Raw genomic sequence first — 13,891 nt, 5'->3', positions numbered from 1 at the left:
TTACAAAGGACTTTTACATAAGGGATTTCTTTAAAGGTGGTATTTACTCAGTGCTAGGACAGAGTCTTTATCTTTCTGCCTCTTCCTCCTCCCTCCGCCCCCCACCCCTCCACTTTCTGGTTACAGCTCCACTTTTCCAGCAGGTTACATTTCACAGCTGCGGCCCCTCTCTAACCCATGCGGAAACCATCTCTCTCATCTGCTGAATCTTGAATTCTGGATGACTTCAGTCTTAGATTTTGCTAAATTTGCCTTCCCCTTTCTTTGGCAGTTTTTCTTTATTCTTTCAAGGGAGTAGACCAGGTTTGCATAGAGTGGGCTCCAGGATGGAGGTAGCTCAGAGACAGGAGTATTTACCAGGCAGAGGAAGAGAGAATGGGGGCCAGACATCAGACAGCCTACTTTGCTGTCTTTCCTGAAAGGTTACAGTTTACAAGTGGAATTAGGCAAATTTGGGGTGTTTGTTGGTTAACTATGTTTAAAAACAAACAAACAAACAAAAAAACCCACCCCAAACTGTTGTTGTTGTAAAGTAGCTCCTGGATAGGCACACAAACTGCTTTTCATAATATGTCTAATGATGTAAGTGCACTGAATACAGAATTCATGATGACTTCAATGGGAGTTCTGTATGGGGAGCTCTTACAGGATCAGAATCAACATTTGTAACTGCAAATGCCATCTAGAATACATTTTGACCATATTGTATTGGTATCATTTATTCTCGGAGGGATGCACACATCTGAATAAGGTGGGTAGGGAGGATCATTTTAACTTTTATTTATTTTTGTACAAGAAAAGTTTGTTTGATTTCTTAGATTCAGGCCTGATTCTGCGTTCTTTTCACACCCAAAAGTGGTATTGAAGTCCATGGGAGTTTCTATGAGATACAAAGCATGTAGGATTTGCACTATTGTTGTAACAGCCCCATCATTCCACTGTGGCACTGGCAGTTGTGCTATACTGGGTTTTGAATAAAGCTGGTCAACTAATGAAAAATTTGTTTATTCACAAATCTGTTTGTGAATCAAATATGATTTTCTGTCGATTTATTCCTGATTATTCAGATAATCACCGGGCATTCATGAAAATGTTCTCAAATCAAGAAAAGTTCCCAAATGTAGATCTTATAAAATTTGATTTTCATTATTCACTATTTGTTGTTCTAATAATGCTGCAGTCATTTAGTCAGGAAGCAGAAACAATATTATGGGACCAATCATCCATGAATAACAAATAATTAATGAATAATACATAAATGAAGTGAACAGTTTGCAAACAACTCTTGGCCTGAAAACTATTTGTCTGGAGAATCTGGTGATTTCTTACAAATATAGAATACATCCTCAATGGAGTATGAATGATTTGTGCGTGGGGGGGGGGAGAGTGTTTGTGTATAACATAATATAAAAAGCCAGACTATGGCAATGTTTTGGTTTGATTAATACTGTTCAATCAGCTATACTTTTGGATAAGCAACAATACAGGGACTTAACATAGATTTTCAGAGTCTAGCAGGGTTTCTGAAAACATGCACTGAAAATGTAGAGATTCAGTAACTAATTTAATCCCATACTGACTGCAATACCTAAGCACAATAAAGGTGGATTTTGGATGGCTTGGTATCTTTAATTTTTGGTGATGATTTTCCTTGTTGAGAGTTTTACTCTAATTTGACAGTCTTCTTCTTCTTTGTAAGATATTTTATTATTAAATATTTTGTAACAGTAACTACAGATATTTGCTTAGCAATTGACAGCTCATTAATGTATTTGGTTCTACTAGGTGGTTTACAGACAGAAATAAAGACAAGGTCCTTGCCCTGAAGAGCTTACAAATTTATGTCAGCAAAATATATGCGTTTAAAAATAGGTTGCAATAATAAAACACCTTTCACTAATCTCTTCTTTCTGTAAACTAACTAAATCTTTTGTAAAGGAATTGTATTATTCTATAAATCTCTAGGAATCCTGATTGATTCACAAGAAATAACATATTCACATTCAAGCAAACAAAAGTATTTACCTTCTGTCCAACTTCAATATATATGTGAAATTACAGTTATTAAGCTGTTTTGACAAAAAGTCAAACAGTATGAAATGGAAAGTGTGAGTCATGAAAGCAAATCCACTGTTTTTGTTTTTCTGTATTTCAGTTCAGCATTTTTAGGCAAAAATAGGTTATATATGTAGGATAGCAACTTTACCAAAACCTGCCCACCTCTGTTTCTGTTTTTTTAAAAAGAGTTCTCTAATCTGTTTTGATCTCTTTAACAAAAATTTTGCAAACTGTGTGGATTGTTTTCCATAGTTACAAGCATTCAAATAACTGACAAAAGTATTTCACTCGGAGGGTTGTATGATCTTGAGAGAAATACCATCTCATTTGATAATTTTCAGGGTTAATGGTGATGATACATCAGGGCTTTGATCCTTAAACTGAAATAGTAGTCCTCCTAGCCTTTTAAAAACTGTACCTGAAGTAATAAGTAAAAATAATTGTATTATTACAATAAAGGACAAAATCTTACTTTTGTGTTAGTATTTTTGAGTGGAAAATAAGTAGCTACTTCGGGGAGAAGGGTAAATATTTTGAGTTAAAATGGAAAGATTATAAGTAGTTCTCTTTCTCAATTGCAATTGTCAACTTTTTCAGGATTCTTAATATAAACCCCTGTGTTCAGGGGGTTTATAAATAAATTAGCCATAACAATTAACTCAGGAATGAAACCTGGCAATTAAATATTTAGGTCCATCGAGAGGTAAAGGTGGACCTAGAGGAAAACAGACTATTACTAGTTACAGCTGTTTTTTTGTGTCTGACAAAAATATATTTTAAAATTTAGTTATTGTATCATGTAGACCAAGACCCTTTTAATATGTGCAGTCACATATATAAAGTATGCATGTAACACAACTTATCAATATGAACGTATGATAGATATGCAATAGATTATATATGTATAATACTATATACATGTAGTACAGATAAGTGCTAATACTCATACAAATACTTCTGAAATTCATGCTTTTTCTATGGATTAGTATTATAAATCCATAATATGCAAATGTGAGCTAGTGTTATGGTACCAATTCAAAAAGAGCATGCAAAATGCAGAAATGTTCTGTAATTCTGATCCATTATGCACATACTAATGCTGATCTGATTTTACAGTATACTGTGTTTAAATATAAGAATAATACGCAAAACTCAACAGGTCTCTGAAAGAGCCTCAATAGGTCCATATACATATAATTAAACAAATTCCCCTTATTTTACATTATTATAGAAAAATCAAAACAAAGGAAATTAGTCCACAGAAATACTATCCCCGTTCCAATGTCTGAGCACAAAAGGGTAAGTAAAGAATAATTTCTTTGCTTTTGTGAGTTCAAATTAGATGTTGACTTTTTATGTTAACTCAGTTTATGGTGGCTTATTATATGCAGGAATGTAAATTTGAATCATCTTTAATTAAAGAGTTTGGTTTGTTCTCCCAGTAATAGCTATAAAAGCATTTAACAAGGCATTGCTATAATGAGGATTTTTTAAAAAAGAGACCTTCTTATCAGTTTTGCAAAAGAGTAGAGAACTGTAGGTAGCTTGCTCTATATACTAAAACTGGCAAATAGGGAGGGGGAGTAAATAATAACTGAAGATGAGACTGAATCTAGTAAAGGAGGGAAGTTTATATTAAATGCTTATATTAGACTAATGAAGACCTCATTTAAATTTGGGATAGTATAGCAAAAATGTGTGTGCTCCCCAAGGAAAAATATATTTGTTATGGTTTGAATTTGATACAGTTGTAATAGGACTTTTTTCTTTTTTGGAGGAAGAGCTAAGGGTTTGGAAAACGGCTCTTTGGATGCGACTACTATTAATACTAAATTTCTTAGCTAATACCTTTTGAACCTAATATAGGATCGGACCTCTTTTCAGGAGGTTGCTGCAAATCCTCCACTCCTCCTCCCCCAACAACAGCAAATGCAAGGAAATGCCCCCAGCACCGGGGACTCAACTGTCAGAATAAGAAAGGAACAGTAGACGAGCTTGTTTGTGGATTTTACACTGCTGGATGTCTGGGGAAAATAGTTTCCTTGCGAGAACAAGTTTTTTTCTCCATGAAAGAACGGCCATCCCAATGTAAACGCAGCTCTCTTTAATAAGCCAGTCGGTGGCTGTATTTTCTTTTCCCTGGGAATTTCTAATGTTGATATAATTCCTGATGAGACTAATTTCCGTTAGCTAACGAATTTTCACTACGATTTAGAAACAAAAATGATAAAATAATGGGGGAATATTTCACGAATGGCTAGCTTAACTAAAGGCAGGCAGGCAGTTGATTTCTACTGAAGACAATATCAACCCCCTGAACTTTGTAACAGTTTGTTTTTAACCATGCACCTTAGAGAGAGTAAAACTTTTCTACGGGGGGTGAGGGGGACGACAGCATTAGGGTATTAAAATGTGGGAGGGACGTTATTACTACAGGGAGCAGTTCTCCTTACATCCTGTTGTAACTCTGCGCGTGGTACTGTTTTGTTTGGCTGTTTATACTTATCCATATCGTATTGTAACTGCAGTGACCCCCCCCCCCACTCCCTTTTGAGGGTGAAGGGCAGGAAGGGCATATTTAAAACTCCCATATCGTTTCCTTTTCTATGTGGTGCTTAAAAAGATTTGAAGTGAGAACGAAATCTGGATTGTGTAGCCTTGTTGTGGAGCTCCTCAACCCGCCCCGTGTCAAACCTCTCCCGAGGATGTGCTTGGGTCACTGCTGCCCGGCACAGACCTCCCCATTATTAGGTATGGTTTTGTCTGACACTCTTATCAACTTAGGTTTATTTTCCAAACACCCCGCTTTGCTATTTGTCATTTCTTTGTGGGTCCTAAACTGTGCGGTGTTGATAGGTCCATGTGCTGCTAAATGAGAGAGCCTGGAAAGCCACCATGGGGTTTGTCCAGGGGTCTCCCATTAGTGAGGCATCAGCTCAAGCAGAGCCAAGGTTGGGTTTCTTTGTTTGTGGTGGCTGTGTTGTTTTGTTTGCGTAGCCTTCTTAAAGCGATCTTTTACTTCATTTGACCACTGAGTGTATATGCCCTAAATTCAACCACAAACTTTAATGTGCCACTCTTGCATGCACGCCTCCTCTTCCCTCCCCCCCCCATCCCCGATTCTGTTGCCAGTTACGCTCCGTGTAAATCTGGAGTAATTCTAGCGAATTTAATGCATTTACATCAGATTTGCACCACCCCGCCTGGGAGATCAGGGTATAGCTCTGGGTGGGGCGGGGCAGAAGGAGGTTTATGGGGGGGTTCAAACGTGTGAACTATTTTTCTGGCTTCATGAGCGTAATAGAAACTTGGGAGACTCAGCTAAAATAATAAATGAAGGAGGGGGGGGAAGTGTTGTTATGCACATCATTATGTCTCTCTATATAAAGCGAGAGAAGGGGCGGTGGTGTTTAGCGGAGACTGGACTATGCTCCCAGCAGTCCTCTACCTCACGCTCCCATCGCCGCTGCTGCATCGCATCTGCTCACACCCAGCCTCTTTGACTCCGCAGCTGGAACTGTCTCGGTCACGGGACCCCCTAGGAAGGATTTTTCCCCCCTCCCGCTCTTCGTAAGAGAGAAAAACCCAAAGCCCGAGCGTTCCCCGGGGGTAGCGCGCGTGCTGTGGCTGGGGGGGGCGGCCGGGCGGGCAGTGAGAGGCGCGGAGGCAGCCGGGGCAGCGAGAGCTCCGCCAGTGGGCGGTTTCTGGCGGCGGGGGCCGGAGCTGCAGGGCGCGCGGCGGCGGCCAGGTTCTCCGCCTCCCTCGCAGACACACGCACGGAAATATTTGCATGGCGGGGAAGACGCTCCAGCTGTCTTGAAATCGCGAGGCGGGCTCGTGCCGGCGCGGGGGCCCTCAGGGGGGACGCGAGGCGGAGCCGCTTCGCGACCAGCCGCAGCAGCGCCGTGGCCCCTCCGCCCTAAAGGGAGGGGGGGTGAAGCTGTTTCCCGGGGGGGGGGAATCTGCTGGGGGCAGGGAGAGCGCCTCGCCCGCCGCGCCTCTCCCCTCCGCTCGCGTGTGGCCGGCCAACGTCCTGCCTCCGGGCGGGCAGATGTCCAACCCCGAGAGGCTGCTCTCAGCCCGCCCCCAGGCCCCCCTGGCTGCCGCCGGGGAAAAGCCCGGCTCCGGCACGGTCCCCTCCTGTGGGCAGAGCAGCGGAGGCAGCGCCCGGGCTCCTCCTCCGAGAAGCGGCTCGGCTGCCTGCAGCTCCTCCTCTGCCCTGCTCCCAAACAGCCGCCGCGCCGCGGGGACGGCCGCAGCCGCCGCCTCCTCCTCCAGCATCGTCCCCAGGGCCGCCGCCGCCGCTCCTCGCCGGGCTCCTCCAGCCCCCTCCTTCCCCGCCCCTGCTCCCTCTTCCCTTCGCTTCTTGCCGCCGCCTCCTCCCCCCCTCCCCCCCTCCCCTGCCTCTGCGCTCGCAAGTCTCCAAGGAAAGGGGGGAGGAGGAGAGGCGGCAGGAGGAGGAGATGTTGGAGGAGGCGAAGCAGCAGCTCCCTTGATCGTCCATCCCAGCAGCAGGAGCAGCAGCAGGAGCAGGCTGTTCTTCTCTTCCTCCATCCAGGGCTTGCTGCTCCCCTCTCCAGCCGCCGGACCCCGGCAGCACCAGCCGCGGCTCCTCCTGGCCCCAGCTGCCTCTCGCCTGTGGTCCTACAATTTCCTGGGTGCTGCAGCAGCAGCCGCCCGCGGCGACGGGATCAGAGGAGACGGCCCCGGCAGGAGCAGGACCCCTAGGCAGCGGCATAGAGGCTCCTTCCTCTCCTTCTCGTCTCCCCTGCTGCTAAGGCCAGACATGGAAGATGGATCTTCTTCTACAAGCTGCTTTAGGAGGTTTACAGACTGTTTCCTGGGCACAAGTAGGTGACCGAGCACTCAGGGCAGGGACTGGCTGCTTGCCTGCGGGGGGGAGAGGATGGAGGGAGGGCTGGGTGCACGGACGGGGGTGTTTTGGGGGAGCTACACGAAGGCGAAGGCTTTTTATTCTCCGCGTGGGGAGGATGGGGTGGCTCAGGATGCACAGAGCGGGGTGCGTGGAGATGCATGGAGGATGGGGTGCATGGCGGAAGGGGGTGGTGGGTGGATTGAGTTTTATTTTGGGGGAGACTATGATGTGTTCGGAATTTATCTCTCGAGCGTTGTTTTAGAATCAGTTGCAGCGCGGGGGGAATCAGTGTTTGACTTGGTGCATGCTTGTGTGGCCATTCATGCCGTGGGTACCACGGGGGAGGATCGGAGACTTTCCCCCTTTCCGGGCTCAGGACTTGCCTAAAGTCGTAAAATCAGCAAGCTCCTGCTATCTCCAGGTGGGGGCGGGAAAGCAGCAGCAGAGAATATGGAATCGGGACGAGAAAGAGTGGGATGCTTTGAAGAAGACCAACCAAAACCCCACGCTCCGGTCAGATCCGACACAAGGAGATGGGGGTGTGGTTGGTCGCTCTTCAGCAGCCAATGCCCTCTCCTCCTGGCTGTGGCTTTTCATGCCGCCGGGATGACAACAGCCACGGCAGAAACACGTGCTCTGTGCAGCTGCGGGATACCGCTGGGGTGGGCTGGTGCCCGAGTGGCAGGAGACTGAAATCAATGGGTCTGGACAGTCACAAGGGACTTCCGTACGACTAATAGCTACCACCCCCACAAGAAGCGATCAGACCGCCCCCCCCACCCCCCCGGTCTACACACAAGGAGGTGTCGGTGGGCCCAGTTACAAAAGTACCAAGAGGTGGCAGTGAGACCAATATACCCAACGTCCATCCTCCCTGCACTACTCAGTCGGGGCCTGGGGGCAGGCTCGCCGTTGTCCGGTCGTAACGGCGGGGTGTGGGGGGGTTTCCTTGGTGCTCCATGGGAGGGACGAGGTGGCCGCAGCAGTCGGGGGGACACGTGGCGGGGTGGCTTGGAGGGCAGGCGGCCGGGGGGAGGAAGGTTGTTGGCGGAGGGGGGGGTGGCGTGGACGGGGAGCAGCTTTGAGAGGAGGGCGGGTGCCCGGGAGCGGAGCACATGGCGCGGGGGAGCGGGGAGCCGCTCGCAGCCAGCGAAGAGCTGCCAAATCCGCGAGATGGTGAAAGGGGAGCGAGGGTTCGCATTGCAGGACCGCTCCATTCATAACCCAGCGCCGGGCTCTCCCTCCGCGCCTGAGTGTCAGCCCCGCCCCCAGGGCCGTGCTGCGCTTCGCATTCGCGTCTCTCCACCAGCCTTCGCTGCTGGGACTGGCGGTGGGAGTCGCGCCCTGGAAGCTCTGGGCACGGGGGGCAGTTGCCAGGCTCTGGCTGTGAAAGGAGGCTGGGGGAGAGGTTTGCACAACGGAGAAGGAAGGACAAACGGGCTTTTTTTCTGGGAATTTTCGCTGTTCTGCTTAATGGGCCGCATGAACTAGCCAATCTATGACCACGCGCCTGGATTGGTCCTTTCTGTGCTAGGCGCTGGACCTGGGGGTGCTGCAGCACCCCCTGACTTGAAGTGGTTTCCATCATATACAGGGTTTACAGATTGGTTCAATGGCTCTCAGTGCCACTGCTGTACAAATTGTTCCAGCACCCCTGGTTCTGTTTTAGGAGAAATTCATTTCACCCAAGAGCAAATATTTATGGAGCTGTATTGAGCTTTCTCTGCTTTACTTGGAACCTGAGTTGCATTTTTCCTCCCTAGGGTATTGTAACTGTATTAGTGTGAAAATGCTTTGGGGCCAATTTTGACATCCAGTTACTTCATTTAAAAAAAAAAAATCACAGGTAGTTTTTGGAGTTGGTTATTGCCATAGGGGTCTGTTAACTAGAAGACTGTTGAATTGTAATTATTTTTAATGTCACAGGTTCAGTTTGATTAGGTGACTTTTTTGGGTGCATGTAAAAGCTATTTTACATACACAAATATAGGCATTTTGGAAGTAAAGTAAAAATTGCAGGGATGCTAGCTAAAATCGCACCACATTGCTTGATAACTCATCAGTGATTTTAGTGTAATTAGATAGTGAATATTTGTTGCTTTGTGATCTGATTGGCATGGGAAAGGACTCCCTTACACATGCTTTGGCACTTCTTTCCATGTTGATCAACACGTCACCCTGCCATACAATCAAATTTTTATATAGCTGTTTATGCATGTTCACATACACAGTGTTATCACACTACAAAGATGTATAGCTAATTCCAGAAGAGTTTGTAGAAATAGAAATTAAAAGAAAAAGCCTAAGCCATGGGGTTTCTTGCTGTCTTTATTCCTGTTCCCACTTTGAGAGAGATGGTAGAAGGCTACTCATACTTACGGCACAAGTGAGATATTTTAAAATAAATAGTCTGAGAACAAGAGACTAAACCAGTGAATTTCTGCCAGTTGGGCAGTTCTCTGGCACACTTCATCAGGAAAAGGATTTGCAGGATTATTATGTAAAATATTTTGAAAACATGAGTCCAGTTCACAGAGAAGCTCTTAAATAAATAAATAAGGGAAGAAAGTCAAACAAAATACTAGAGTCTAGACAGCTTTAGCGGGGCTATTGCAAAAGGCAGAATATCTTTCGGAAAATGCACTTGTCAGTCCACATTTGGAATACTGCGTGCAGTACTGGTTACAGTATCGTAAGAACGATATTACTGTTATGAAGAAGGTGAGGTAGTTCAGGGTAATGAAGATAATGAGTCTGATGGATTATACTATGCATATCTCAAAGTTTATTATTTTCTATCCCAAACACTGTGCGTGTGTAAATAAAATCTTTGAAAAACTGCACAATATAATGACTAAATGAAATTTACATAAGGAAAGGTTATGGAAATTGGGATGGGTTTCTCGGAAAAGAGACATTGAGGTGACCTAATTGAAGTTCTCAGCATTGTGATTCAGATGAAGTTGCTAGGAATTTATTTCCTCACTGCTCTTCGACACGTCCATGCGAACCAGGCTAACAGTGGCATTCAAAATATTAGCTAAAAGCTGATTATATTTTTTATTTCAGGTCCTGCAGTATCAGTTCATGCTACATCTGGCTGGTTCTTGCTCTGCTGTGATGCCCAAACATGCCACATACTGGTTTTGTCACAACTAGAGCATTGCACTGGCCTGCAGTGGGTCAGGTAAATGTCCTTTATCATTATATTGTGTTTTTCAAAGTTTTAAAAGCTATATATTTAAGATAATTTGGGATATAAAATAAACTTTGGGAAACATATAATATAATCCATAAGACTTGATTTTGGGTCCATCCTCCAGTGGAATTCCACAGTAGCTGTGATATTGTAAGTTGCCACCCATTCCCGTTTTTTGTGGAATGTTCTTAATTTCCAAGAGGCCACTTCTGCAAACACACATATAACTTTCCATGTGCGTGTCCCAGGGGACTACTCGCATACAGAAAATTACTCGTATGCATAACTATTTGCAGATTGGAGACCTGCGCTGGTAGAAACACTGTTGTGACACTGATACTTTGGGCCTCATGTTTGCAATCTCATGTCTCAATAATGCTTTGTTGTGATGCCACGAGTTTGTCTGCATTTAAATGTGGCAAACTTAAAGCATCAGTATGAAGTAATCATCCAAGAAGGGTGGATGTAGTGGGACGTGGAAGGGTGGGGAAAGATGAGATTTTAGCTAAAGTAGTATCTTGTTAGCCTGGCTAATGGGAAATTCTACCTGGGATCAAGCTATTTTATCTGTGGCTTATGTATCATCACTTGTCATCAAGATTTTGTAGGACAAATGTTTGTCTTCAGCAGTGATTCAGATGTGTGACTGAGCAGAAGTAGGTTTTGCAATTGAATCTTCCTTTAAAACTTAGTTGATGATGCAGTAGCCAGCATAGGCTTTGGCTCTCACTCTTATAAATGTGCTGGTTCTGCATTGTTTACGGGAGTAGAAATGTCACTGAAGTAATATAAACAATTATTTATGTGATTTGGGGTGTCACTGAAAGGCCATATCAGGATTGTTCTGTTGCTCTGTGCAAACATGTAGGAACACCAGGGGCCTTGCTGTGAAGAGCATTCACTTGTTTCTTTTGAAAAAAAATTGTATATATCAGGGAGTAGGAGGGAATGGGAGCAGTGACGAGCAGGGTAATGATAAAAGGCTCATGCAGTTACATAGGTTAGCTATTGAACAACTTCACGGCTCTAAATCTTGTGATTTATTTTATAAATAAATCAGATGTTCCCCAGCGTCATTGGCTGACTGATTTCTTGTAGGCATTGTGGCAGAATTAGGTCTTAAGTTGGGGAGGTAGTGATCTCACATATCAGTTAGGGAGTGCATTACTTGTGGAAGGGGCAGTGTGAAAGAAAGCAGAAGAATCTTTGTGGGAGAAGCAAACAAATGGACACTGGGGTCACACCACTTGAGTGAGATGCCACTTTTCAGAATAGGACAGGTTTTTTGTGTTTTGTTGGATTAAAGCTTTATAACTGTAATGAAGTGTTCTGACACCCACGCTGACCTCCCTCCTGCCTTTGGTAGTGGTATCAGGTATTTGAACCACTGTCATTTAATCTGGTCTGGTGGAAATTAGAGTGTTAGAATGGGTACATATGTATGTGTTTATATAACTTTCACACCCAAGCCACTGAGTCACTTATCTCTGCTAAAACTCAGTAAATACTTGTTCTTACCAACTTTTTAATCTGTTGTACAGACCAAAACCTCCCTTTATTCAGCTTTAAAATTGTTCTCCTTCATTATTCTAATACCAATAGAGTGTACGTAGCAGTTTCCAGTAAATTTTTGAAATTGTTTTAATTTACTTTTTGCTTTATAAAACACGCCCATCAGATATTCTCTGAATGTATGTTCATAGTTTAAAAACAGAGCACAGTTTAGTGTCAGGCTTGAATATATCCAAAATTATACAGGGTTTCAGTTTAATAGTAGTTTGGTCAATGAGATTTAAATGAATAACACTTTAAAGAATAGTCTCTGTTCCTTTGCTATTTATTATTTTCTAAAAATACAAAATGCATGTTTTCCTTAGCACAGAATTTACACCTTTTATACTTTTAGGATGTTAATGTTTTTTTATCACTATGTTCTCCAGCTCACACAGGAAAATGTTAAAGGACAATAAAACAAAACCAAAAACCAACCCATTATCACCTGTAGGTGAATGCTTTTAATAAAACTATCCCTCTATATTCGACCTCTGAGTCCTTATCCTCAAAGGAGAGCTGCACAACACCGTCAAATGACGAACCTGGGAGCTTAAATTCATAACTTTGATACTAAAACTCATGGACTGAATGGAGACACTGGATTTATGTCTTATTACAACAATCTATAACCCACTTACCCCTCCCCCAGCATTTCTCTCACCCCTTTCCCCCATATGACTGGAGAGGTGTTGCCACTTCACTTTAAATGATCCCTGAAATATGTAAAAAGAAAAGGAGGACTTGTGGCACCTTAGAGACTAACAAATTTATTAGTACCACAAGTCCTCCTTTTCTTTTTGCAGATACAGACTAACACGGCTGCTACTCTGAAACCTGAAATATGTGTTAGCTACTTATGCTAAACAATCTGTTCCACCTTGTATTTAGCAGTGATACTCTGAGTACCTTTCCCAGAGCTGAAGAAGAGCTCTGTGTAAGCTCAAAAAGCTTGTCTCTCTCACCAACAGAAGTTGGTCCAGTAAAAGATACTACCTCACTCTCCTTGTCTATCTGATATCCTGGGACCAACACAGCTACAACAACACTGCACACAATATTTTTTTTATTGTTGTTTAAACTTAACTGCCTTTATTTTCTTTGACTCAATATATTTTGGGCTTTTCTACTCCCTCTGCTGGCTGTTTGAATTGTAAATAACTATTTCAAACCCTGGTATTAAATCTGTGCTGATATTACCAATGCTTTCAGAAACATTGGTATTCAGAATTGCAGAAATCTGTATTCATTTCAATCATCAGTAGAAACTCAGAAGAACTTACAGTTGGTAAATGAAAAAAAATTGGTGGAAAAGGAAAATATGTTCAAATTTCTAAGAAGGGTCTTCTCATTTTTGTTTTACTTTGCATTGATTTTAACTTTAGAAAAGTTGATATCCTTTGACTGCTGTGAGGATCTCCTTTATCAGTAAATAAACACCAAGGTAAATAAACATCACACTACACTGGAAAGTCTCAGATGGGTGTATTATACACCAAACAACATTCTGTCATATTATGGGATTTAAAAACTGCAGAAAGGGCCATGAACTTTTTTTTATTTTGTAAGATCACCACAATCAGTGCTCAATCTTATATTTAGCTGTGTAGGCATGTGTTCACGTGTTTCTTGTATAAATGCAATAGCTAGTTTTATAGGAAACTTGATTTGTGCACCAGTGCACAATAATTATATTACACTTATATAGCACCTTCCATCCTTGAGCATTTTACAGACTAAGACAGGGATTGCTTCATGTACCACTGAAATGCAGCAACTTCTGGAGGGGAATAAGGCAATTTTAAGAGTGTATAGCAACATTTCAGAGCGGGAAGTAAAGGCCACTATTTAGCTGAAACTGCAAGGGGAATTTAGGTAGGCATGGAATTTGGACCATGCCTCCAAGATCTTTAGTTACCACCAAATGGTTAAGGCCACTGTTTTATACCTCATCTATGCTGGTGTTCTGGTTTAATTCTGACACAGACTGAATCACAAACATCCCTTCCTGCAGCACCTTGGTGTTTCTTCCTCCGTTCAGATGCTCACATAGCCTGACTCTGCTTAACTTGTGAGATCTGACTGGCACTCCGCACAGATTTGTGTGGTTGCATGTGGCATTTAAGCAGAATCAAGCCTCATCTCTGCTGGCCTATTCTATCCAATGGCAGGTTTTTACTATCTAATTCAGACAAAGCAAGGAAACA

General features: G+C 43.5%; 1 protein-coding gene across 3 annotated transcripts in view; it reads left to right on the top strand.

Annotated features, from left to right (window-relative positions):
• PDE10A (phosphodiesterase 10A) overlaps nt 1-13,891 on the top strand; it is a 572,670-nt gene that overhangs the window by 277,299 nt on the left and 281,480 nt on the right. The window contains exon 1 of one of the 3 annotated variants that reach the window (XM_043543192.1): nt 5,838-6,908. The exons of 1 other annotated variant lie outside the window; for it this stretch is intronic. In XM_043543192.1, the coding sequence (XP_043399127.1) occupies nt 6,110-6,908 (799 nt within the window). In that variant the 5' untranslated portion in view covers nt 5,838-6,109. Of the gene's footprint in view, nt 1-5,837; nt 6,909-13,891 lie in introns of those variants that run through there. One more of the 3 variants, XM_043543191.1, reaches the window with a different exon arrangement.

This window comes from Chelonia mydas, chromosome 3 (assembly GCF_015237465.2).
Source record: "Chelonia mydas isolate rCheMyd1 chromosome 3, rCheMyd1.pri.v2, whole genome shotgun sequence".
Lineage (NCBI taxonomy): Eukaryota > Metazoa > Chordata > Testudines > Cheloniidae > Chelonia > Chelonia mydas.
This window is presented reverse-complemented; position numbering and strand designations above follow the sequence as displayed.